Raw genomic sequence first — 27,522 nt, forward strand, 5'->3', positions numbered from 1 at the left:
CTGCAGAAATACAAAAGATCATGAGAGACTACTGCAAGCAACTATATGCCAATAAATTGGATGACCTGGAAGAAATGGATAAATTCTTAGGACGGTACAATCTTCCAGGGCAGAACCAGGAAGAAACAGAAAATATGAACAGACCAATCACAAGTGTGGAAATTGAGGCAGTGATTAAAAACTTCCCCACAAACAAAAGCCCAGGACCAGATGGATTCACAGGAGAATTCTTTCAAACATTTAGAGAAGAGCTAACACCTGTCCTTCTCAAACTCTTCCAAAATATAGCAGAAGGAGGAACACTCCCAAACTCATTCTAAAAGGCCACCATCACCCTGATACCAAAACCAGGCAAAGATGTCACAAAAAAAGAAAGTTACAGGCCAATATTACTGATGAATATGAATGTAAAAATCCTCAACAAAATACTAGCTAACAGAATCCAACAGCACATGAAGAAGTTCATACACCATGATCAAGTGAGGTTTATCCCTGGAATGCAAGGATTCTTCCATATACACAAATCAATCAATGTGATATATGATATCAACAAATTGAAGGATAAAAACCATATGATCATCTCAATAGATGCAGAAAAAGCTTTTGATAATATTCAACATCCATTTATGATAAAAAAAAACTCTTTAGAAAATGGGCACAGAAGGAAATTACCTCAACATAATAAAAGCCATATATGAGAAACCAACAATCAACATAATTCCAAATGATGAAAAACTGAATTCTTTCCCTCTAAGGACAGCAACAAGACAAGGGTGCCCACTTTCACAACTATTATTCAACGTAATTTTGGAAGTGTTAGCCACAGCAATCAGAGAAAAAAATGAAATAAAAGGAATCCAAATTGGAAAAAAAAAGAAGTAAAACTGTCACTCTTTGTAGATGACATAATATTATACATAGAAAACCCTAAAGAAGCTACCAGAAATCTGCTAGCACTAATCAATGAATTTAGTAAAGTAGCAGGATACAAAATTAATGCACAGAAATCTCTTGCATTCCTATACAATAACAATGAAAGAGCAGAAGGAGAAATTAAGGAAACAGACCCATTTACCATTGCAACAAAAAGAATAAAATCCCTAGGAATAATCGCGCCTAAGGAGGCAAAAGATCTGTGTGCTGAAAACTATAAGACACTGATGAAACAAATCAAAGATGATATAAACAGATGGAGGGACATACCATGTCCTTGCTTTGGAAGAATCAATATTGTGAAAATGACTATGTTACCCAAAGCTATTTACAGATTCTTCACAATCCCTATCAGATTACCAATGGTATTTTTCACAGAACTAGAAGAAATTTACAATTTGTATGGAAATGCAAAAGATCCTGAAGAGCCAAGCAATCATGAGAAGGAAAGATGGAGCTGGAGGAATCAGGCTCCCTGACTTCAAACTATAGTACAAGGCTACAGTGATCAAGACATTAGGGTATTGGAACAAAAACTCTGACAAAGGAGGCAAGAATATGCAATGGAGGAAGGATAGCCTCTTCAATAGATGGAACTGGGAAAATGGATAGTTACATGTAAAAGAATGAAATTAGAACACTTACTAACACCATACACAGAAATAAACAAAAAATCGATTAAAGACCTAAATGTAAGGCCAGACAGTATAAAACTCTTAGAGGAAAACATAATCAGAACTCTCTATGATGTAAATCAAAGCAAGATCCTTTTTGACCCCTAAAATAATGGAAATAAAACCAAAAATAAATAATTGGGACTTAATGAAACAAAAGCTTTTGCACAGCAAAAGAAACCACAAAACAAGAAGACAACCCTCAGAATGGGAGAAAATATTTGCCAATCAAGTAACTGACAAAGGATTAATCTCCAAAATATACAAGCAGCTCATGCAGCTTAATACCATAAAAGAAAATGATCCCATCCAAAATTGTACAGAAGACCTAAATAGACATTTCTCCAAAGAAGATATGCACATGGCTAACAAACACATGAAAAGCTGCTCAACATCACTAATCATTAGAGAAATGCAAGTCAAAGCCACAGTGAGGTATCACCTCACACCAGCCAGAATGGCCATCATCAAAAAATCTAAAACAGTAAATACTGGAGAGGGTGTGGAGAAAAGGGAACCCTCCTGCACTGTTGGTGGGAATGTAAATTGGTACAGTCACTATGGAAAACAATATGGAGATTCCTTAATAAACTAAAACAGGAGATACCATATAACCCAGCAATCCCACTCCTGGGCATATACCCTGAGAAAACCATAATCCCAAAGAAACATGTACCACTATTTTCATTGCATCACTGCATACATTAGCCAGGACATGGAAGCAACCGAAATGCCCATCAACAGATGAATGGATAAAGAAGATGTGGCACATATATACAATAGAATATTACTCCGTTATAAAAAGGAATGAAATTGAGTTATTTGTAGTGAGGTGGGTGGACCTAGAGTCTGTCAGAGAGTGAAGTAAGTCAGAAAGAGAAAAACAAATACTGTATGCTAACACATATATATGGAATCTAAAAAAAAGGTGGTATTGATGTACTCAGTGACAGAGGAAGATTAAAGATGCAGATATAGAGAACAGACTTGACATGGGGGATGGGGAGTGGGCGGAAGAGAGAAGCTGGGACAATCTGAAAGAGTAGTATTGACATTTATACAATACCAAATGTAAAGTAGTTGGCTACTAGGAAGCAACTGCCTAACATAGCGAGGTCAATTCAATGCTTGCTGATGATCTAGAGGGGTGGGACAGGGAGGGTGGGAGGGAGGCTCAAGAGGGAGGGGATATGGGGATGTATTTATAAATACAGCTGATTCACTTGTTGTACAGCAGAAAATGGCACAACACTGTAAAGCTTTTATACTTCAATAAAGATCGAAGAAAAAAATAAACAATTACATGTTAAAATAGTGTATACTGTAGAAGATATGCATAAATTCCTAGAAACACACAGCCTACCAAACAGAATTAAGAAATAGAGAGCTTGAGCAGACAAAACATATAAGGCAAGTGAATTGGTAATCAAAGACCTCCCAAGAAAGAAAAGAACAGGCCCAGATGGTTTCATGTAGCCATTCTACCAAAGATTAAAAGCAGAATCAATATCAATCCTTCTTAAACTCTTCCAAGATATAGAGGAAGCGAAAATATTTTCAAACTCTTTTTTTAAGGCTAGCATCATATTAATACCATAGCAATCATAATACAAGGAAAGAAAACTACAGACCAATGTCAGTGATGAACACTGATGCAAGACATCCTCATTAAAATACTAGTACACCAAATTCAACAATACAGTATAAGCACTATACACCATAAACAAGTGGTGTTTATCCATAGGATTCAAGAATTGTTCAAAATAGGCAAATTGTTCAACGTGATACACAGTATTAAGAGAATGAAAGGTAAAAACTATGGGATCATATCAATGGATGCTGAAAATATAGAAAATATTTAACATCCACACGATAAAAATTCTGAACAAAGTAGATATAGAAGAAACTTAACATCAAATCAGTAAAGACCACATATTGATAGCCCACAGCTAACATACTCAAAGGTGAAATACTGAAAGGTTTTCCTTTAAGATCCACTGCTGGCAGTCATAGCTAGTGTAATTAGGCAATAAAAACAAATAAAAGACATGCAGAGGCGCCAGCCCGCAAGATGGCGGCGTCCGGCGGTGGCCCTGATACTCCGGGCCCCTCACCTGCCCGCCAGGGAGTTGTCAGCTCCGGCTCGGCTCTCTCACAAGAAGGTTGTTGATCATTATGAAAATCCCCAGAATGTGGGGTCCCTTGATAAGACATCTAAAAATGTTGGAACCGGATTGGTGGGGGCTCCAACGTGTGGTGATGTCGTGAAATTACAGATTCAAATGGATGAAAATGGGAAGATCGTGGATGCCAGTTTTAAAACATTTGGCTGTGGTTCTGCTGTTGCCTCCAGCTCGTTAGCCACTGAATGGGTAAAGGGGAAGACGGTGGAGGAAGCCTTGACCATCAAAAACACAGACATCGCCAAGGAGCTGTGCCTCCCGCCTGTGAAACTACACTGCTCCATGCTGGCCGAAGATGCCATCAAGGCTGCCCTGGCTGATTATAAACTGAAACAAGAACCCAAGAAAGGAGAGGCTGAGAAGAAATGAGCCCCTGGCAAAGCCTCCCGCAGGTCACATGGGCTGCTTACCCCCGCACCGTGCAGTCACTTAGCTGTTCAGAAGACCTTGCACTACAATAAAAGTGCAATGAGATTCACACAGCATTTGTCATTCACGTTGTAACTCTAATACAAGCAAAATACACAGTCTAGTTGATCTGAATCCTGTGGCTTCTCACTTTCATCGCCTTAACTTAGTGTATGTCTATTTCAAATTGTGTGTATGGCCCCAAAACTGAAATCAATAGTTAAGTCTCAGGTTTGGGTACTCGTGAAGTGCACAAATATCTAACTTTCCCTGAATCTATTGCAGGGAAGATTACCAGTCGAATGCCTTGGTAAACTTATTTGGTAGGACCAAGTATTGTACATAAAACAGATTTGCATATATATAATAAAGGAATCTAAGACAGAAAAAAAAGACATGCAAATAGGAAAGGAAAAAGTAAAATTATTTCTATTTGTTGATGAATTGATCATATATGCAGAAAACGCTAAAGATTACACACAGAAAAGAGTTAGAACTAATACATGAATTCAGTAAAGATTTAGGATACAAAGAAATGTACAAAAATCATTGGCATTTCTATACACAAACAATAAATTATCCAAAATGATATGAAGAAAAAATCCTACTCACAAAGCAACAAAGAGAAAACTTAGGAATAAAGTTAACTTAGGGGGAGAAATACTTGAACACTAATAATTTAAAATATTGATGAAGGAAATTAAAAAGGACAGAAATAAATGAAAATATCCTTTGTTTATGAACTGGCTGAGTTAATACTGTCAAAATGTTCGTACTGCCTGAGTAGGTCTACAAATTCAATACAATCTGTTAAATTCTTATTGGCATTCCTTACAAAACTAGAAAAATGCAATGATTTTTTGGATATAACCTAAAAGCCCAGGCAACAAAAACAAAAATAGGCAAGAGTAGTTATATGAAGTTAAAAACTTCTGCACAGCAATGAAACCAATCAACAGAGTGGCAACCTATGAAATGGGAGGAAATATTTGCAAGATATATATCTGAAAAGGGCTGAAAATAAAAATGTATAAGAAGAAAACCAATATTTAATGACTCAATAGCAGAAAAACAAATAATTCAATTTGAAAAGAGGGCAAAGAACATATACAGAAAGTTCTCAAAAGAAGAAATACAAAAGGTCAACATATATATTAGAAGGTGTTCATAATCATCAGGGAAATGCAAATTAAAACCACAATGAGACATCACCTAACACCTTTTAGAAATGGTGTAATCAAACAGAAAAACGATAAGAATTTGCAAGTCTGTGGAGAAAAGGGAGCTTTTGCACAACCTTATTGTGAATGTAAATTGGTACCGCCATTATGGCAAACAGTGTGAAGTTTCCTCAAAAAGTTAAGAAGATTCAACAGTTTCATTCCTGGGTATATATACAAAGGAAAAGAAATAACTATTGCAAAGACACATCTGCCATCCCATACCCAATGTACAGAAACAACTTAAATATTGTTGATGAGTAGATAAATAAAAGAATTTTAAAAAGTGTGACAGGAACATTCAATGGAATACTATTCTCTCTTTAAGTAGAAGGAAAGCCTGTCATTTGCAAGAACATGAATGAATTATCACATTGTAAAAACTAAGCTGGACACAAGACAAATACTACATGACTTATAGGTGGAATCTGAAATACTTAAATCAGAGTAGTATAATATAGAGAGGTGGTTGCCAAGATTTTGTTGCTTAAAAAAATGAGATATTGGGCAAAGACTGCAAAGTTTCAGGCTTTCAGAATGAATAAATCCTGGTGCTGTACTGTATATCATGATAAATATAGCTAACAATACCATCCTCTATACTCAAAAATTGCAAGAGGCGAGATCAGAATTTCTCTCTCATGCACAAAAAAATCTGAAAAATGATGGATATGTTAATAAGTTTGGTTGTGGTGATCTTTTCACAATATACATAAATCCTCAAATTAGACATTTTTTAAGAGTTTTATATATTTTGGGGGGGTATAATTGGCATACAAAGTTATACGAGTTTAAGGTGTACAACATAATGATTCAATATTTGTATATGCTGGAAATGATCACTGCAATAATTCTGGTTGACATCTGTCATCATATATGTCACAGAATTTTTTTTCTTGTGAGGAAAACTTTAAAAATTTACTCTCTTAGCAACTCTCAAGTACACAATGCAGTGTTATTAACTATAGTCATTACAACATTGTGCATTACATTGTAATGACTTATTTTATAACTGTAAGTTTGTACATTTTGACTCCCTTCACCCATTTCACCCACCCTCACCCCCCACCTCTGACAACCATCAATGTGTTTTCTTTCTCTATGAGCTTGGTATACATTTTTATTTATTTAAAAAAAGTTTTAAAGCTCTTTATTGGAATATAATTGCTTTACACTGTTGTGCCAATTTTTGAGGTATACCATATAATTGCTTTACACTGTTGTGCCAATTTTTGAGGTACACCAAAGGGAATCAGCTGTATTTATACATATATCCCCATATCCCCTCTCTCCCGTGACCCCCTCCCTCCCACCCTCCCTGTCCTGGCCCTCTAAGTCATCACCCATCACGGAGTTCATCTACCTATGTTATGCAGGAACTTCCCACTTGCTATTTGTTTTACATTTGGTAGTGTATATATGTCAATGCTACTCTCCCACTTCGTCCTAGCTTCCCCTTCGCCCCCACCTCCAACCCTGTGTCCTCAAGTCCATTCTCTACATCTGCATCTTTATCCTTGCCCTGTCACTGGGTTCATCAGTACCACTTTTCTTTTTTATTTTTTAGATTCCATATACATGAGGTAGTATACGCTTTTTGTTTTTCTCTTTCTGGGTTACTTCACTCTGTATGACAGACTCTAGGTCTATCCACCTTATTACAAATAACTCAATTTCATTTTTTATAGCTGAGTAATATTCCATTGTATATATGTGCCACATCTTCTTTATCCATTCATCTGTTGATGGGCATTTAGGTTGCTTCCATGTCCTGGCTATTGTAAACAGTGCTGCAATGAACATTGTGGTACATGCTTCTTTTTGGATTATGGTTTTCTCTGGATATATGCCCAGTAGTGGGATTGCTGGGTCATATAGCAGTTCCATTTTTAGTTTTTAAAGGAACTTCCAAACTGTTTTCCATAGTGGCTGTATCAATTTACATTCCCACCAACAGTGCTGGAGGGTTCCCTTTTCTCCACATGCTCTCCAGCATTTATTGTTCCCAGATTTTTTGTTGATAGCCTTTCTGACTGGTGTGAGGTGATACTTCATTGTGGCTTTGACTTGCATTTCTCTAATGATTAGTGATGTTGAGCAGCTTTTCATGTGTTTGTTAGCCATGTGCATGTCTTCTTTGGACAAATGTCTATTTAGGTCTTCTGCCCATTTGTGGATTGGGTTATTTGCTTGAGATTCTTGTATAGTTTGGAGATTAATACTTTATCAGTTGCTTTGTCGGCAAATACTTTCTCCCATTCTGAGGGTTGTCTTCCTGTCTTCTTTATGGTTTCTTTTGCTGTGCAAAAGCTTTTATGTTTCATTGGGTTCCCATTTGCTTATTCTTGATTTTATTTCCATTATTCTAGGTCAAGGGTCAAAAAGGAATTTGCTTTGGTTTATGTCAAACAGTGTTCTGCCTATATGTTCCTCTAAGAGTTTTATAGAGTCTGGTCTTACATTTAGGTCTTTAATCCATTTTTTGTTTATTTTTGTGTATGGTGTTAGTAAGTGTTCTAATTTCATTCTTTTACATGTAGCTGTCCAATTTTCCCAGCACTACTTATTAAAGAGGCTGTCTTTTTTCTATTGTATATTCTTGCCTCCTTTGTCAAAGCAAAGATGCCCACATGTGCGTGGGTTTATCTCTGGACTCTCTATTGTGTTCCATTGATCTATATTTCTGTTTTTGTGCCAGTACCTAACTGACTTGATCACTGTAGCCTTGTAGTATACATTGAAGTCAGGAAGCCTAATTCTGCCAGCTCCGTCTTTCCTTCTCAAGATTGCTTTGGCTATTCGGGGTCTTTTGCATTTCCATGCAAATTGTAAGATTTCTTGTCCTAGTTCTGTGAAAAATGCCGTTGGTAGTTTGATAGGGATTGTGTTGAGTATGTAAATTGCTTTGGGTAGGATAGTTATTTTGACAATGTTGATTCTTCCAATCCAAGAACATGGTATTTCTCTCCACCTGTTTGTATGGTCTTTGATTTATTTCATCAGTGTCTTATAGTTTTCTGCATACGGGTCTTTTGCCTCCTTAGGAGTTTTATTCCTAGGTAGTTTATTCTTTTTGTTGCAATGGTAAATGGAAGAGTTTCCTTAATTTCTCTTTCTACTCTTTCATTGTTATTGTATAGGAATGCAAGAGATTTCTGTGCATTAATTTTGCATCCTGCTACTTTATTCATCAATTAGTGCTAGCATATTTGTGGTAGAATCTTTACGGTTTTCTATGTATAATGTCAGGTTATCTGCAAAGAGTGACAATTTTACTTCTTTTCCAATTTGGATTTCTTTTATTTCTTATTCTCTCTGATTGCTGTGGCTAAAACTTACAAAACTATGCTAAATAATAGTGGTGAGCATGGGCATCCGTGTCTTCTTCCTGTCCTTAGAGGGAATGCATTCAGCTTTTCACTGTTTAGAATGTTTTTGGCTGTTGGTTTATCATATATGGCTTTTATGATGTTGAGATAACTTCCCTTTATGCCCACTTTCTGGACAGTTTTTTATCATAAATGGATGTTGAATTTTGTCAAAAGCTTTTTCTGCATCTATTGAGATGATCATATGGTTTTTATCCTTCAATTTTTTAATATGATGTATCACATTGATTGATTTGTGTATATTGAAGAATCATTGCATTCCAGGGATAAATCCCACTTGATCGTGGCACATGATCTTTCTAATGTGCGGTTGGATTCTGTTTGATAATATTTAGTTGAGGATTTATGCATCTATATTCATCAGTGATATTGGCCTGTAAAGTTTTTTTGTGTGGCATCTTTTTCTGGTTTTGGTATCAGAGTGATGGTGGCCTCGCAGAATGAGTTTGGGAGTGTTCCTCCTTCTGCTATATTTTGTAAGAGTTTGAGAAGGATAGGTGTTAGCTCTTCTTGAAATGTTTGATAGAATTCTCCTGTGAATCCATCTGGTCCTGGGCTTTTGTTTGTTGGGATATTTTTAATCACAGTCTCAATTTCCATACTTGTGATTTGTCTGTTCAAATTTTCTGTTTGTTCCTGGTTCAGTCTCTGAAGATTGTATTTTTCTAAGAATTTATCCATTTCTACCACGTTGTCCATTTTTTTGGCCTATAGTTGTTTGTAGTAGTCTCTCATGATCCTTTATTTTTCTGCAGTGTCTGTTGTAACTTCTCCTTTTTCATTTCTGATTTTTTGATTTGCATCTTCTCCCTTTTTTTCCTGATGAGTCTGGCCAATGGTTTATCAATTTTATTTATCTTCTCAAAGAACCAGGTTTTAGTTTTATTGATCTTTGTTATTGTTTCTTTCATTTCTTTTTCATTTAGTTCTGATCTGATCTTTATGATTCCTTTCCTGCTGCTCACTTTGGGGGTTTTTTGTTCTTCTTTCTCTAATTGTTTTAGGTGTAAGGTTAGGTTGTTTATTCAAAATTTTTCTTCTTTCTTGAGGTAGGATTGTATTGCTATACAATTCCATCTTGGAATTGCTTTTGCTGCATCCCATGGGTTTTGGGTCATCGTGTTTTCATTGTCATTTGTTTCTTGGTATTTTCTTGTTTCTTTTTTGAATTCTGCAATGACCTCTTGGTTGTTTAATAGCATATTGTTTAGCCTCCATGTGTTTGTATTTTTTACAGTTCTTTTTTCAGGTAATTGAAATCTAGTCTCACAGCATTGTGGTCAGAGAAGATGCTTAATATGATATCAATTCTCTTGAATTTACTGAGGTTTGATTTATGCTCCAATATATGCTCTATCCTGGAGAATGTTCCCTGTGCACTTGAGAAGAATGTATATTTTGTAAGTTTTGGATGGAATGTCCTATAAATATCAGTTAAGTCCAGATGGTCTAATGCATCATTTAGAGCTTGTGTGTCCTGATTTATTTTCTTTTGGTTGATCTGTCCATTGGCACAAGTGGGTTGTTAAAGTCTCCAAATATTATTGTGTTAGTATCGACTTCCCCTTTTATGGCTGTTATCATTTGCATTATGTATTGAGGTCCTCCTATGTTGGGTGCATAGATATTTACAATTGTTATATTCTCTTCTTGGATGGATCCCTTGATCATTATGTAGTGTCCTTCCTTGTTTCTTGTAATGTTTTTAGATTAATGTCTAATTTGTCTGATATGAGTATAGCTACCCCAGCTTTCTTCTGACTTCCATTTGCATGGAATATCTATCTCCATCCCCTTACTTTTAGTCTGTATGTGTCCCTAGGTCTTAAGTGAGTTTCTTGTAGTCAGCATATATAAGAGTCTTTTTTTTGTATCCATTCAGCCAGTCTGTGTCTTTTGGTCATTTACATTTAAGGTAATTATTGACATGCATGTTCCTATCACCATTTTCTTAATTGTTTCAGCTGTGTTTTTGTAGGTCTTTTCCTTGTCTTGTGTTTAGTGCCTAGAGGAGTTCCTTTAGCAGTTGTTGTAAGCCTGCTTTGTTGGTGTTGAATTCTCTTAACTTTTGCATGTCTGTAAATCTTTGATTTGTCCGTCAAACCTAAATGAGATTCTTGCTGGGTAGAGTGTTCTTGGCTGTAGGTTTTTCTCTTTCAAGACTTTAATTATCTCCTGCACACCCTTCTGGCCTTCAGAGTTTCTGCAGAGAGATCCGCTGTTATCCTTATGGGTTTTCCCTTATTTGTTATTTGTTGCTTTTCTCTTGCTGCTTTTCATATTTTTTCTTTGTGTTTAATTTTCGTTAGTTAGATTAATATGTCCCTTGTTCTGTTTCTCCTTGGGTTTATTTTGTATGGGACTCTCTGCACTTCTTGGACTTCATTTACTATTTCCTTTTCCATGTGGGGGAAATTTTCCACCATAATCTCCTCAAATATTTTCTCAGACCCTTTCTTTTTTTCTTCTTCTTCTGGGATGCCTATGTTTCAAATGTTACTATGCTTAATATTATCCCTGAAGTCTCTGAGGCTGTCTTCTATTCTTTTTATTCTTTTTTCTTTTTCCTGTCAGTTATTTCCCCCATTCCATCTTCCACCTCACTTACTTGTTCTTCTGCCACAGTTATTCTACTTTTTATACCATCTAGATTATTTTTAATTTCAGTTATTGTGTTATTCATTACAGGTTATTTGCTCTTTAGTTCTTCTAGGTGCTTATTAAATGCTTCTTGTACTTTCTTACTTTGTTTTCGAGATTTTTGGATCATCTTCACTATCATTACTCTGAATTCTCTTTCAGGCAATTTTCAAATTTCTTCTCCATTTATTTGGTCTTGTTCATTTTTATCTTGCTCCTTTGCCTGCAAAGTGTTTCTTTGTTTTCTCATTTTGTCTAATTTATCATATTTGCTGTCTCCTTTCCCTATGCTGCCTAGTAGAAATTCCTCTTATCTCTGTTCTGTTTGGCTTGAGGTGTCAAGCACTGGAGCTTGCTGGCCTTTGATTGGATTTGGAGCTTTGTGTTGAGAATGAGAACTCTGGGGGAGCAGTTGGTAATTAATAGTCCATGGGGTCAGGAGTTCTCTGGTGGTCCAATGTCTGGACTCTGCTCTGCTGTTTCAGAGGTCCAGGTATGACCCCTAGCCAGGGCACCAAGACCCTGGATGCTGCACGGCATGGAGAAAAAGGAGGTAGAAGGAGTGCAAAGAAAAAAAGGAAGAAAAAATGGAAGAAAGGGAAAGAACAGACAGATCCCCAAGACTGGTGGTAAAAGCAACTCTAATCAGTCAAAATGATACAGGGAGATGTGCACACTCCACTTGCAGAAAGAGAAGAGGAAAGGAAACCAATGACAAGAGAAAAAGGGGAGAACAAAGAAAAGAAAGGAGAGAGTATTCATACCAATTACAGGCAAATCCACATACACATATGTACAGTAAAATTTTAAATAACAAATACCCAAAACCATTAACAGGATAAGCATACCAAAATGTCCTGTAATATTTCTAGATATGGCTCTGCCCCTGCTGTGGAGAGGACTGTGGAGAGCTCAATGTGATCTGGTATTAGCCCTGTGTGTATTTGTCCCCACAGTTGTCCCCTATGTCTGCAGTCTCTCTTGTAGTAACACTCATCTAATCAGGTGATTCACAGATGCAGGTTCTTTCAAGCCTATTGTGGGCATTAAATTGGCTCCTCTTGCAGCCATTTCCCTTTGTCTTCTTTGGTCCTGCAGTCCTTGTGGATCAGTTTTGGTTTTGTTCCCTATTTTGCATGTGGGTTGCTCTCAGGATTCAGTTCCCCACCCAGGCAAGAGGGGGTGAAAGAGGGTGATTGGGGCTCACTTGCAACTTCAGGTCGGGGGTAGGGAAGGAGATGGCAGTCTATCTGAAATCTGTGGGATTCCTTGCAGCAGCAGAGTTCAGACTGAGCCTGAGGTGTGCTGTGCATTCTCCCAGGGAAGCTGGTCCTGAATTTGGAACCCTTGGTGTTGGTGGGCTTCTCCTTCTTTTGGGAGGGTGTGGCCAATAACTTGCCTTACACACAGGACCCTTGGCAGAGGGGTGGGGAGGGGGCTTTTTGATCCAGCAGTTGTAGGTCATGCCACTTCAGGCCTGTGAGTTTGCATCGAGGGAATTTCCTCCCAAGCACTCTGACCCTGTGGGTGAGTGGGCCATAGGCCAGCTGCGTGGCAGCAGGGGCAGGGAAGCGGGTTGGCAGGCAAGTGAGCAGGAGTTTGGTGGGACTCAGCAGCATGTGGGGCAGGCGGGGTGCAGGGCAGCTGGCTTTTTGATCTAGCAGCCCCCACACCAGTGGTGCAGTGGCAGGGGCAGGGGAGAATGGTGGCCAGCAGGTGGGTAGGCATTCTACACGACTCAGTGGCATGCAGGGCAGGTGGGGGTGTGGGATGGTGGGCTTTTCGATCCAGCAGCCACTGGTCAGCCATGCTGGGTGGGAGGTGGGAATTTCAATACAGTAGTCATGGGTCATGCCACTTCATGGTCTGTGAGTTTGCATTGAGGGAATTTCCTCCCAAGCACTCTGAAACAAAAGTCCCCTGCCTCTCCATCTAGCCCAGGATTTTCCCCAAACTTCCTCATATCTTGCTGGCTCACCTGACCCTGAGGCTTTTCTTATGCAACCAGCCCCACTCTCTCCCTGGAGTCTGTTCTCTGAAGCCCAAGCCTTGGCACCGAGCCCCCCAGCTCACCAAGTGCTGCCATGGGTGAGCAGATTAACTTCTCTGGCTGAGGAGTGCTGCCTGACTCCTCCATGTGGGGATCTCTCTGCTCTGCACTCAGCTGACCTGCCATTGCTCTCCCTTCTGGGGGCTTCGAGGCTCCCTTTGTCCTTCCCCACAAGTTAGGTGGCTCCCCCATGTGTGGGAGTCTTCCCCCCTCACAGCTCCCTCCCAGAGGGGCCGGTCTGCTCAGAATTCTTTGTCCCTCTTTTTCCCTTCCTTCCTTTGCACTACCCACTTACATGGAAATTCTCTTGCCTTTTTGGCGATCTGAGGTCCCCTGCGGCATTCAGAAGGTGTTCTCCAGGAGTCACTCCCCAAGTAGATGTGTTTTTGATGTATTTGTGTGGAGGAAGGTGATCACCATGTCCTACTCTTCCACATCTTTTTCCAGTATCCCCCAAATTGAACATTTAGATGTATACAATTTTATCTGTGAATTATACCTCGATAAAGCAGAAAAATTTTAAATACATAAAAAATAGAAGAAAAATGTGAAATTTAAAAAGCTAACCTTACATGTTAAGGACATGGAAAAATAAGAGAAATGTAAATTCAAAGACAGAAAAGTAAGGAAATAAAGATTCGAAGGAAGATGAAGTGAAAATAGAAATAGTAGATTCAATGCAATAAGTAATAATTTCTTTGAAAATTCCTACAAAGCTGATTATCTTTGCCAAGAGTACCAACAGAGAGGAGAAGGAGGGCAGATGGAGAAGGAGAGGTGGGGCAAGGAGGGAGAGAGAGAGCTAGAGTGACACTTAGAGAGCAAAAGCGAGAGAGATAGAGACAGAGACAGAGAAAAGTATCTAAAATGAGACATAAAAGTGGGGATATTAATACCATGATTAAATAATTTTCAAAAAGTGTTAGAATACTATGGCAAGTATATGTCAAATAATTGGGTACCTAGATGAAATGGAAAAATTCTTAGACACCCTAATGTTACCTTAAATGAATCAAGAAGAGATAATCTTAGCAGAGGTAAAACAAGGAGAGATTGAATTAATTAAAAAAAATTTATCTGCCAAGAAAATAAGGTCCAGGGCCAATAGCTTTACTGGTGAATTCCACAAAACACTTGAAGTATTAACCCCAATATTTCTTGAACTCTTCTATAAAACAGAAGAGGAGGAAAACTTCCTAACTCATTCTATGAGACCAGTGTTGTTATGATATCAAAGCTAGACAGTGACATCACAACAAAGGGAAAGCATTCCCTACAAATATAGATACAAAAATATTCAACAAAATAATAAAAAACTGAATCTAACTGCCTAGTAAAAGGATAATACATCATAAAAAATTAGATTTATTTCAGGAATGCAAATGTTTATCATAAAAAATCATCCAATATAATATACCATTTTAATAGAAGGAAAGAAAAACCTATATAATGTTGAGATGCATGGGAGGCATTTTATGAAATCAAACACTTTTCATGATAAAAATGAAATAGGAATAACATGGAACTTACCAAATACATTAAAGGGTACTTAAGAAAAAAAGCTATAGCTAACATCATACTCAATGCTGAAAGCATAAAATCTTTCTCATTAAGATGAAGAGCAAGAAAAGATGTCTGTTTTCACTGCTGCTATTCAACATTATACTGGGGAATCTAATTAGAGCAACTAGGTCAGAGGGAGAACAAAAATTTGCCTAAACTGAAAAGGAAGAAATAAGAACCTACCTATATTTTCAGATGACATGATTCTATACATATAGAAGATACCAAAGAATGTGCAAGAAACCCATTAGAACAAATAAATGAATTCAACAATGTTATAGGTTACAAGATAAAGACTTAAAAATCAGTCATTTTTCTATATACCTGAAACCAATAATTTGAAAAGAAAATGAAGAAAATTATTACTCTTACACCATCTTCTAAAAGAATAAAATACTTTGAAATAAATGGAACATAGGTCATGAATGAATTGCACATTGAAAACTGTAAAGCCTTGTTGAAAGAAATTAGAGAAGAACTACACAAACAGAAGTCATGCTAAGTTAACGAGGTAGGAAGAGTTAATGTTATCAATAAACTCGACAGTGTTTAATGCAAACTACAGTTTAGTTGAAATCCCTATCAAAACACCCATGTTGTTTTCTTTCTAGAAACAGAAAAGCTGAACCTGAAATTCAGTTGAATTTGGGACTGGAAACAACCAAACAATGGTGTAAAAGAAAAATAAGTTAATAGGACCCATATGTCTTAGTTTCAGTACTAAAAATTTTTAATAATCAAATATTATGCTACTGGCATAAGATAGACATAAAAAACAATGTAATAGACTGAGAGCCCAGAAATAAATCCATACATTTATAGCCAACTGATTTTTGACAATGTTGCCAAGATCATTCAATGTGGGAAAGATCAGTCTCTTCAGCAAATACTGTTGAACAAATAAATATCCACATATAACAGAATACAGTTTGTATCTACCTAACACCTTACACACATTTACTTCATAACAGAATAATGACCTATATATGAGTGAAAATTTTAAAACTCAAAAGAAAACATAGAAAGAAACTATAACCTTGTATTCAGCAATGGATTATTAGACACCAAAAGCACAAACAACAAAAGAAAAATAAGTAAACTGTTTATCAAAATTAAAAACTTTTTTGAATCAAAGGATATTATCAGGAAATAGAAAAGACAAATTCAAATGGGTGAAAATATTGGCAAATCATATATCTGTTAAACGTTTAGATCCAGAATATACAAATAACTCAACAATAAAATGGAAAACCAATTAAAAATTAGCAAAGGATTTGAATAGATATATTTACAAAAAAGATAAATAAATAGTAATAAGCCCATGAAAAGAAGCTCAACATCATCATTTATTAGGGAAGTGCAAATCAAAACTCTATGAGAAACCAGTTCACACATACTAGGATGGCTATAATTAAAAAAAAAAGAAAATGTGAAACCAGAGAGAGATCTAGATGGTGGAGCAAGAGGATGTGGAGCTTGCCTCCTTGCCAATCAATATATATTTAAGAAAACACATTTACATGTAGAACAATTCTCAGTGAAAACTACCTGGAAACTGGAAGGACTGTTCTACAACCAAGGCTATAAGACATGTAATTACACATTTAATCAGATAGGATGAGATGAAAGTGATTGGGTCAAAACCTGTGCTCCAGTGAGGGGATTCAGAGAAAAAGGGAGATTACATGGGTGCAGGTCAACACTGGGAACTGGGTATGTCAAGGCACTGGGCATTTCAATTCTGGGGTCTTGTGTGGAGGAGACAAGCTACCATGGCTGTTTGGATTGCTCAGTATAGTGCACACAACATCCATGCCTGTTTTTTTGTTTCTTTTTTTTATTTTTTTATTAATTTTTAATATTTTATGATAAACTGCATATATTTAGAGTGTACAATTTGGTATCCCAATCTCCCAATTCATCCCCCCCCCAACCCTCCCCACTTTCCCCACTTGGGGTCCATATGTTTGTTCTCTACCTCTGTGTCTCTATTTATGCCTTGCAAACCGGTTGATTTGTACCATTTTTCTATAGTCCGTGTATATGTGTTAATACACAATATTTGTTTTTCTCTTTCTGACTCACTTCACTCTGTATGACAGTCTCTAGGTCCATCCATGTCTCTACAAATGTCCCAGTTTCCTTGCTTTTTACAGCTGAGTACTATTCCATTGTATATATGTACCACATCTTCTTTAGCCATTCATCTGTTGATGGACGTTTAGGTTGCTTCCATGTCCTGGCTATTGTAAATAGTGCTGCAATGAACATTGGAGTGCATGTGTCTGTTTGAATGATGGTGTTCTCTGGGTATATGCCCAGTACTGGGATTGCTGGGTCATATGTTAGTTCTACTTTTAGTTTTGCAAGGAACCTCCATACTGTTTTCCATAGTGGCTGTATCAATTTACATTCCCACCAGCAGTGCAAGAGCATTCCTTTTCTCCACACCCTCTCCAGCATTTACTGTTTGTAGAGTTTCTGATGATGCCCATTCTAACCGGTATGAGGTGATACCTCACTGTAGTTTTGATTTGCATTTCTCTAATAATTAGTGATATTGAGCAGCTTTTCATGTGCCTCTTGGCCATCCATATGTCTTCTTTGGAGAAATGCCAATTTAGGTCTTCTGCCATTTTTTGATTGGGATGTTTGCTTTTCTGACATTGAGCTGGAAAAACTATTTGGAGATTAATCCTTTGTCTGTTAATTCGTTTGCAAATATTTTCTCCCATTCTGAGGGTTGTCTTTTCATCTTGGTTATAGTGTCCTTTGCTGTGCAGAAGCACTGACGTTTCATTAGGTCCCACTTATTTATTTTTGTTTTTATTTCCATTATTCTAGGGGGTGGATCAAAAAAAGATCTTGCTGTTATTTACATCGAAGAGTGCTCTTCCTATGTTTTCCTCTAGCAGTTTTATAGTGTCTGGCCTTATATTTAGGTTTTTAATCCATTTGGAGTTTATTTTTGTGCATGGTGTTAGGAAGTGCTCTAATCTCATTCTTTTACATGTAGCTGTCCAGTTTTCCCAGCACCACTTATTGAAGAGGCTGCCTTTTCTCCGTTGAATATCCTTGGCTCCTTTGTCGTAGAGTAGTTGACCATAGGTTATCTCTGCTTTCTATCTTGGTCCATTGGTCTATATTTCTGTTTTTGTGCCAGTACTGTACTATCTTGATCACTGCAGCCTTGTAGTATAGCCTGAAGTCAGGAAGCCTGATTCCACCAACTCTGTCTTTCCTTCTCAAGATTGCTTTGGCTATTCAGAGTCTTTTGCGTTTCCATACAAATTGGAAAATTTCTTGTTCTAGTTCTGTGAAAAATGCCATTGGTAATTTGATTGAGATTGCATTGAATCTGTAAATTGCTTTCAGTAATATAGTCATTTTCACAATGTGGATTCTTCCAATCCAAGAACATGGTATGTCCCCCATCTGTTTGTGTCACCTTGATTTCTTTCATGAGTGTCTTATAATTTTCTGAGTACAGGTCTTTTACCTCCTTTGTTAGGTTTATTCCTAAGGTAGTTTATTCTTTTTGTTGTAATGGTGAATGGGATTGTTTCCTTAATTTCTCTTTCTAATCTTTCATTGTTAGTGTATAGAAATGAAAGCGATTTTTGTGTGTTAATTTTGTATCCTGCAACTTTACCAAATTCATTGATTAGCTCAAGTAGTTTTCTGGTGGCATCTTTAGGATTTTCTAGGTATAGTATCATGTCATCTGTGAACAGTGACAATTTTACTTCTTCTTTTCCAATTTGGATTCCTTTTATTTCTTTTTCTTCTCTGATTGCTGTGGCAAGGACTTCCAAAACTATGTTGAATAATAATGGTGAGAGTGGACATCCTTGTGTTTTTCCTGATCTTAGAGGGAATGCTTCCAGTTTTTCCCATTGAGAATCTTGCTTGCTGTGGGTTTGTCATATATGGCCTTTATTATGTTGAAGTAGGTTCCCTCTATGCCCACCTTCTGGAGAGTTTTTATCATAAATGGGTGTTGGATTTTGTCAGAAGCTTTTTCTGCATCTATTGAGATGATCATGTGGTTTTTATCCTTCAGTTTGTTAATATGGTGTATCACATTGATTGATTTGCATATATTGAAGCATCCTTGCATTCCAGGGATATAGCCCACTTGATCATGGTGGATGATCCTTTTAATGTGTTGTTGGATTCTGTTGGCTAGTATTTTGTTGAGGATTTTTGCATCTAGATTCATCAATGATATTGATCTGTTGTTTTCTTTTTTTGTAGTATCTTTGTCTGGTTTTGGTATCAGGGTGATGGTGGCTGCATAAAATTAGTTTGGGAGTGTTCCTTCCTCTGCAATGTTTTGGAAGAGTTTGAGAAGGATGGGTGTTAGCTCTTCTCTAAATGTTAGATAAAATTCACCTGTGAATCCATCTGGTCCTGGACTTTTTTTGTTGGGAGATTTTAATCACAGTTTCAATTTGATTCCTTGTGATTGGTCTGTTCATATTTTCTATGTCTTCCTGATTCAGTCTTGGAAGGTTATACTTTTCTAAGAATCTGTCCACTTCATCCAGGTTGTCCATTTTGTTGGCATATATTTGCTTGTAGCAATTTCTTATGGTGTGTTATATTTCTGTGGTGTCCATTGTAACTTCTCCTGTTTCAAATTTCATTGATTTGAGTCCTCTCCCTCTTTTTCTTGAGAGTCTTGCTACAGGTTTATCAAATTTATTTATCTTCTCAAACAACCAGCTTTTAGCTTTGTTGATTTTTTGCTATTGCTTTCTTTGTTTCTATTTCATTTATTTCTGCTCTGATCTTTATGATTTCTCTCCGTATACTAACTTTGGGTTTTTTTTTCTCTTCTTTCTCTAGTTTCTTTAGATGTAAGTTTAGATTTTTTTTTGGGAATTTTCTTGTTTCTTAAGGTAGGATTGTATCACTGTAAAATTCTCTCTTAGAACTGCCTTTGCTGCATCCCATAGGTTTGGGTCATTGTGTTTTCACTGTCATTTGTCTCTAGGTATTTTTTTTTGATTTCCTCTTTGATTTCTTCAGTGATCTCTTGGTTATTTAGTAGCATATTGTTTAGCCTCCATGTGTTTGTGTTTTTTATAGTTTTTTTTTCCTGTAATTGATTTCTAATCTCATAGCATTGTGGTCAAAAAGATGCTTGATATGATTTCAATTTTCTTGAATTTACCAAGTGTTGATTTATGACCCAAAATGTGATCTATCCTGGAGAATGTTCCATGTACACTTGAGAAGATTGTGTAATCTGCTGTTTTTGGATGTAATGTCCTATAGATATCTATTAAATCAAGCTGACTTATTGTGTCATTTAAAGCTTGTGTTTCCTTATTAATTTTCTGTCTGGATGATCTGTCCATTGGTGTAAGTGGGGTGTTAAAGTCCCCCACTATGATTGTGTTACTGTTGATTTCCTCTTTCATGGTTGTTAGTATTTGCCTTCTGTACTGAGGTGCTCCTATGTTGGGTGCATATATATTTATACTTGTTATCGCCTCTTCTTGGATTGATCCCTCGATCTTTATGTAGTGTCCTTTCTTGTCTCTTGTAACATTTTTTATTTTAAAGTCTACTTTATCTAATACGAGTATCGCTACTTCTGCTTTCTTTTGATTTCCATTTGCATGGAATATCTTTGTCCATCCTCTCACTTTTCATCTGTATGTGTCCCTAGGTCTGAAGTGGGTCTCTTGTAGACAGCATATATATATATGTGTGTCTTGGTTTTGTATCCATTCAGCAAGTCTGTGTCTTTTGGTTCATGCATTTTGCGCATTTACATTCAAGGCAATTATTGATATGTATGTTCCTATTACCATTTTCTTAATTGTTTTGTTTTTGTTTCTGTAGGTCCTTTTCTTCTTTTATGTTTCCCACTTAGAGAAGTTCCTTTAGCATTTGTTGTAGGGCTGGTTTGGTGGTGCTGAATTCTCTTAGCTGTTGCTTGTTTGTAAAGCTTTTCATTTCTCCATCGAATCTGAATGAGATCCTTGCTGGGTAGAGTATTCTTGGTTGTAGGTTCTTCCCTTTCATCACTTTAAATATATCGTGCCACTCCCTTCTGGCTTGCAGAGTTTCTGCTGAGAAATCAGCTGTTAACCTTATGGGAGTTCCCTTGCATGTTTTTTGTAGTTTTTTCCTTGTTGCTTTCAATAACTTTTCTCTATCTTTAATTTTTGTCAGTTTGACTACTATATGTCTTGGCATGTTTCTCCTTGGGTTTTTCCTGCCTGGGACTGTCTGGACTTCCTGCACTTGGGTAGCTATTTCCTTTCCCATGTTAGGGAAGTTTTCAATTATAATCTCTTCCAATATTTTCTCAGGTCCATTCTCTCTCTCTTCTCCTTCTGGGACCCCTATAATGTGAATGTTGGTGCATTGAATGTTGTTCCAGGGGTCTCTTAGTCTGTCTTCAGTTCTTTTCATTCTTTTCTCTTTATTCTTTTCTGCATCAGTGATTATCACCATTCTGTCTTCCAGGTCACTTAATCGCCTTTCTGCCTCAGTTAATCTGCTATTGGTTCCTTCTAGTGTTTTTTTTCATTTCAGTTATTGTGTTGCATATCTTTGTTTCTTCTTTAATTCTTCTAGGTCTTTGGTAAACTTTTCTTGCAACTTTTCGATCTTTGCATCCAGTCTTTTTTCAAAGTCCTGGATCATCTTCACCATCATTATTCTGAATTCTTTTTCTGTAAGAGTGCCTATCTCCTCTTCGTTTAGTTGTTTTTCTGGTGTTTTATCTTGTCCCTTCATCTGGTACAAAGTCTTGTGCCTTTTCACTTTCTCTGTCTTTCTATGCCTGTGATTTTCAGTTCCACTAGATGATATACTGCTAATACTGCTTGATTCTGCTGTCTTCCCTCTTGTGGAGGAAGCTATCTAGGGGGCTTGTAGGTGCTTCCTGATGGGAGGGACTGATGGTGGGTAGGGCTGGGTGGGCGGAACTCTAAAACTGTAATCCGATTTGGTAAGTGGAGCTCAGTGACACTTTAATCTGCTTGTCTGCCAATGGGTGGGGCTGTGTTCCCACCCTCGTTGTCGTTTGGCATGAGGTGACTCAGCACTGGAGCTTACAGGCTCTTTGGTGGGGTTAATGGTGGACTCAGGGAGGGCTCACAGCAAGAAGAACTTCTCAGAACTCCTGCCACCAGTGCCCCTGTCTCCTCGGTGAGCCACAGCTGCCCCCCACCTCTGCAGGCAAGCCTCCAACACCAGCAGGCAGGTCTGGTTCAGTCTCCTATGGGGTCACTGCTCCTTCCCCCTGGGTCCTGGTGAGCACATTTTTTGTGTGCACTCCAAGAGTGGAGTCTCCATTTCCCCCAGTCCTGTGGAAGTCCTGCAGTCACATCCTGCTGGCTTTCAAAGTCTGATTCTCTGGGAATTCCTCCTCCTGTTGCTGGACCCCTAGGTTAGGAAGCCTGATATGGAGCTCAGAACCCTCAGGACTTCTTCAGTATAACTGTACTCCAGCTTGTGAGTCACCCACCCAGCATGTATGGGATTTAATTTTAATGGGATCGCGCCCCTCCTATTGTCTCATTGAGGCTTCTCCTTAGTCTCTGGATGTGGGCTGTTTTGGTTCTTTTTGTGTGTGTGTGAGTTCCAGTGTCTTTCTGTGGATGATTGTTCAGCAGTTAGTTGTAATTCTGGTGCTCTCACAAGAGAGAGTGAGCACACGTCCTCCTACTCCACTATCTTGATTCTTCTGCCCCATGCCTGTTTTTTTGTATGAGTATTGTTTTCCATTTTACTGCTGAGTCATGTTACATGATACAGACGGGAAAATATTTTCTAACTGTACTGCAATGTGTTTCTGCATTATACATTAACCAGACCTACTGAAAGCTGCTAAAGCCTGTTTGGATTGCTCAGTATAGTGTACATGAGATCCACACCTGTTTTTTTGTATCAGTATTGTATTCCTTTTTACTGCTGAGTAATGTTACATAATACAGATGGGAAAATATTTGCAAACTGTAGTGCAATGTGCTTCTGCGTTATACATTAACCAGACCTCCTGAAAGTTGATAAAGCTTCTTTGAGTGTAATGGTCAATGCTTTTTTTCTTCTTCTTCCAATGTCAGCAACACTTTACAAGATTAATTTTTGTTTTCCTAATTCTTTAAGGGGTCATGGTGACCTGCTGCTCATTTCAAATGTGCAGACCTGAACTATGTAACTTTTGTGAACTTTATAAATTGTCAGTTTGTCATTATCATGTATGATCTTTTGTCTCAAAAATGTATAGGACTCTGCATTTTACTTTTAACAACTGTAACAGTCCTCAGTTTTCTAAGGGCTGTCTCCTAGGTTATAATCCTCTGCTTGGCTCAAATAAAATTATCTATTTCTCCATTAGCTCAATCATTGTTAATTTTCAGTCAACAGGTACCATCAAGAAGATAAGAGATAATAACTGCTGTTCAGATGTGGAAGAAAGGGAACAGTGTGGCATTTCCCCCAAGTATTAAAAATAGAACCACCATATGATACAGCAATCCTGCTCTGGGCATAAATCCAATGGAAATGAAAACAGGAAATTGAAAAGATATCTACACTCCCATGTTTATTGCAGCATTATATACAGTTACCAGGATATGGAAACAACCTAAATGTCCACTGCTGGATGATGGATAATGATGTAGTATATATACAAAATGGAATATTACTTAGCCACGAAGTAAGAAAATCTTACTCTCTGTGGCAACACGGATGGACCTTGAGAGCATTGTGCTGAATGAGATAAGTCAGAGAATGACACATACTGTTTATAACTTCAGTGTCAAATCTAAAGCAATCAGACTCATGGAAACAGAGAGTAGAATGGTGGTTATCAAGGGCTGCAAGATGTAGGGATTAGTGAAAATTTTAAGGGTATAAATTTGCACCTCATAGATACATAAGTTCTGGAGGTGTAATTCACAGCTAGTAATTATAGTCCACAATACAACATTATAAATTTCAAACTTAATAACAGACTAGATCTTAATTGTTCTCACCATAAAAAGAAAATGATAATTTTGTGACACAAATAAAGTATTAGCTGACACTATATTGGTGATCATATTGCAGTATATCATACTTGCAGTATCATATCAATGTAGTATATCTTAAACTTATAAGTTTTATGTCAATTATATCTCAATTATGAACAAACAAACATACAAAGACTAGTAACTATCTAGATGGCCTTCGCCAGGTGATTGGTTAAACTAACTTTTGTATCCGCATTCCATCTATTCAGCAATAAAAAGAAACAAGCTATTGATACACATAGCTACTTCAATGAATATCTGTGTAATTTTGATTAGTGAGAAAACCAATCCCAAAATATTATATACCATATTATTATTTATTTTAAAATTAAAATTTTCAGCATCATTGAGATATGACTCACATTAACACTGTGTAAGTTTAAGTTGTACAACATAATAAGTAGATATATGTATATATTGTGAAATAATTTCCACAATGAGGTTAGTTAGCTCATGCAACACCTCACATAGCTACAATTTTTTGTGATGAGAACATTATATACATAAAACATGTAGTCTTTATTCACCCATTGGCAGACACTTGGGATGTTTCCATGTCTAGGGTATTGTAAATAGGGCTGTAATGTACATGGGAGCATAGATGTAGATATTTCTAAGAGGGTGATTTAATTTCTTTCAGTTATGTATCCAGAAGTAGGCATGCTGGATCATGTGATACATATACTTTTAGTATTTAGAGGACTCCCCACACTGTTTTCTACAGTGGTTGTTCCAATTTTATTTGCCACCAGCAGTCTACATGCTTTTCCTTTCCTCTACACTCTCACCAGCACTTGTTATCTCTTATCCTTTATATGATTTTCTGGTAACTGTTCTAACAGATGTGAGGTAGTATCTCATCGTAGGTTTGGTTTACATTTCCCTGATAATTTGTGATGTTGAAATTCTTTTCATTTCTCCATTTGCCTTTTGGATATTTCCCATGGGGAAATGTCTATTCAGGTCCTTTGCTCATTTTTAAATCAGATTGGTAGGGTATTATTTTTTTTTGCTATTAAATTGTATGTATTTCTTATATATTTTGGGTGTTAATCTTTTATCAGATATGTTGATTGAAAATATTTTCTATCATACCATAGTTTGTATTTAATTTATTGATCATTTCTTTAATGTGTAGAAGTTTTCTGGTCCCACTTGTTTAGTTTTGCTTACATTACTTGTATTTTGGTGCCATATCCATAAACTCATTGCCAAGATCAACATCAAGGTGATTTCCTACTACGGTTTCTTCTAGGAGTTTTACATTTTCAGGTCTTATATTTAAGTTCTTAGTCCATTTTGAGTTTTATTTTTTGTGAGTGCAGTAAGACAGGTGTCCAGTCCATTTTTTAATTTGTGCAAACCCAGTTTCCCAGCACCATTTACTGCAGAGACCATGCTTTCTCCGCTAAGTATTCTTGGCACCTTTGTCAAATATTAGTTGATTGTATATGTAAAAGGTTTATTTCTGGGCTTTCAATTCTATTCTAATGGTTTATATGTCTGTTTTTATGCCAGTACCATATTGTTTAGTCACTATATCTTTGTAATATTGTTTGAATGAAGATGTATTATGAATTCAGTTATTTTTTTTATTATTACTTTGGCTGTTTGGAATCTCTTGTGATTCCAAACAAATTTAAGGATTATTTTTTCCATTTCTCCAAAACATGCCATTGGAATATTGCAAATCTGTGAGGTGCCCTGATGCTCTCAATGGCTTCATATAGGATGGATATTTACCAATATTAACTCTTCCAGCCTATGAATATGGGTTATCTTTCCATTTATGCGTTTCTTCCTCATTTTCTTTCATCACTGACTTACAGTTTTCAGTGTACAGATCTTTCATTTCCTTGGTTAAATTTGTTTTGCTTTGTTTGATGTGATTGTTAATGGGGTTGCTTTCTTTATTTCTTTTTTGGATAATTCATTCTTAATGTCCAGAAACACATTTTATACCTGCATGATTTTGAATCCTGTAACTTTACTGAATTTATTGATTGGTTCCAACAGTTTCAATCCTCTTTAGGATTTTCTATAAATGAGATAATATCCTGTGCAAATAATGATACTCTAACTTTGTCTTTGCTAATTTGGATGCGTTTTACTTCTTTTTCTTTACTGTTTGATCTGGCTATGTTTCTCATTATTTTGTTAAAGAGATGTGCTGATAGGAGGCACATTTTTGTTCTCGATCTTAGAGGAGAGTCTCTCAACCTTTCACCATTTAGTTTGATGTTAGGTGTGCGCTTCTTATATCGTATAAATGGCCTTTATCATATTGCGGTAAGTTCTCGCTATACCTATTTTGTTGAGAGTCTTGCTTGAAATTGCCTTTCTGTCCCTGTCTCTTTCACTAATTCTTGGATTCTCATAATGCATATGTTATTTTCTTTGTGCTGTCCCATAAGTCCCAAGGCCACTCTTCACTTGTTTTCTATTTTGTCCTCTGACTGAATAATTTCAAAACACCCATCTTCTAATTCAATGGTTAGTTCTTCTGCAATGCTGAATCTTATGTAGAAACACTCTATTAAATTATTTAGTTCAGTCTTTGTATTCCTTTTTAAAAAAACTCTTTATTGGAATATAATTGCTTTACACACTTGTACCAGCTTTTGATATACATCAAAGTGAATCAGCTGTATTTATACATATATCCCCATATCCCCTCATTCCTGCAACTGCCTCCCAACCTTCCTGTCCGAGCCCTTCAAGCATCACCCATCATCCAGTTGATCTCCCTTTGCTATACAGCTACTTCCCACTAGCTATCTATTTTACAGTTCGTAGTGTAAATATGTCTATGATACTTACTCACTTCTTCCCAGCTTCCCCTTCGCACACCCCCACGCCCAACCCAGTGTCCTCCAGTCTATTCTCTGCATCTGCAACTGCATCCTTATTCTTGCCCTGTCACTGGGTTCATCAGTACCATTTTCCTTTGATTCCATATATATGACTTAGCTTACAGTATTTGCTTTTCTCTTTCTGGCTTACTTCACTCTATATGACAGACATTAGGTATATTCACCTAATTACATGTAGCTCCATTTCATTTCCTTTTATGGCTGAGTAATATTCCATTGAATATATGTGCCACATCTTCTTTATCCATTCATCTGTTGATGGGCATTTAGGTTATTTCCATGTCCTGGCTATTATAAATAGCACTGCAATGAATTTTATGGTACATGTATCTTTTTGGATTTTGGTTTCCGCTGGGTATATGCCTAGGAGTAGGATTGCTGGATCATATGGTAGTTCTACTTTTAGTTTTTAAAGGACCCTCCATACTGTTTTCCATAGTGGCTGTACTAATATACATTCCCACCAACAATGCAGGAGGGTTGTTGTTTCTCCACACCCTCTCCAGCATTTATTGTTTGTAGATGTTTTGATGATGGCCTTTCTGAAC

At 37.0% G+C, this 27,522-nt stretch overlaps 2 protein-coding genes across 2 annotated transcripts in view; both read left to right on the plus strand.

Moving 5' to 3' along the window:
- Positions 1-3,655: 3,655 nt before the first annotated feature.
- On the plus strand, positions 3,656-4,159 carry LOC130848782 (iron-sulfur cluster assembly enzyme ISCU-like). The gene has a single exon (XM_057727177.1). The coding sequence runs from the start codon at positions 3,656-3,658 to the stop codon at positions 4,157-4,159; it is 504 nt and encodes a 167-aa protein (XP_057583160.1).
- An 18,001-nt stretch (positions 4,160-22,160) lies between these two features.
- LOC130849472 (solute carrier family 22 member 10-like) overlaps positions 22,161-27,522 on the plus strand; it is a 67,159-nt gene continuing 61,797 nt past the window's right edge. The window contains exon 1 of the mRNA XM_057728389.1: positions 22,161-22,233. The gene's annotated coding sequence lies outside the window, so the exon portion shown is untranslated. The remainder of the gene's footprint in view (positions 22,234-27,522) is intronic.

The sequence above is a fragment of the Hippopotamus amphibius genome, chromosome 3 (assembly GCF_030028045.1).
Source record: "Hippopotamus amphibius kiboko isolate mHipAmp2 chromosome 3, mHipAmp2.hap2, whole genome shotgun sequence".
Taxonomy (NCBI): domain Eukaryota; kingdom Metazoa; phylum Chordata; class Mammalia; order Artiodactyla; family Hippopotamidae; genus Hippopotamus; species Hippopotamus amphibius.

Coding starts and splice junctions, on each gene's coding strand:
- LOC130848782 (XM_057727177.1), top strand. CDS start 3,656: ATGCAGAGGCGCCAGCCCGCAAGATGGCGGCGTCCGGCGGTGGCCCTG.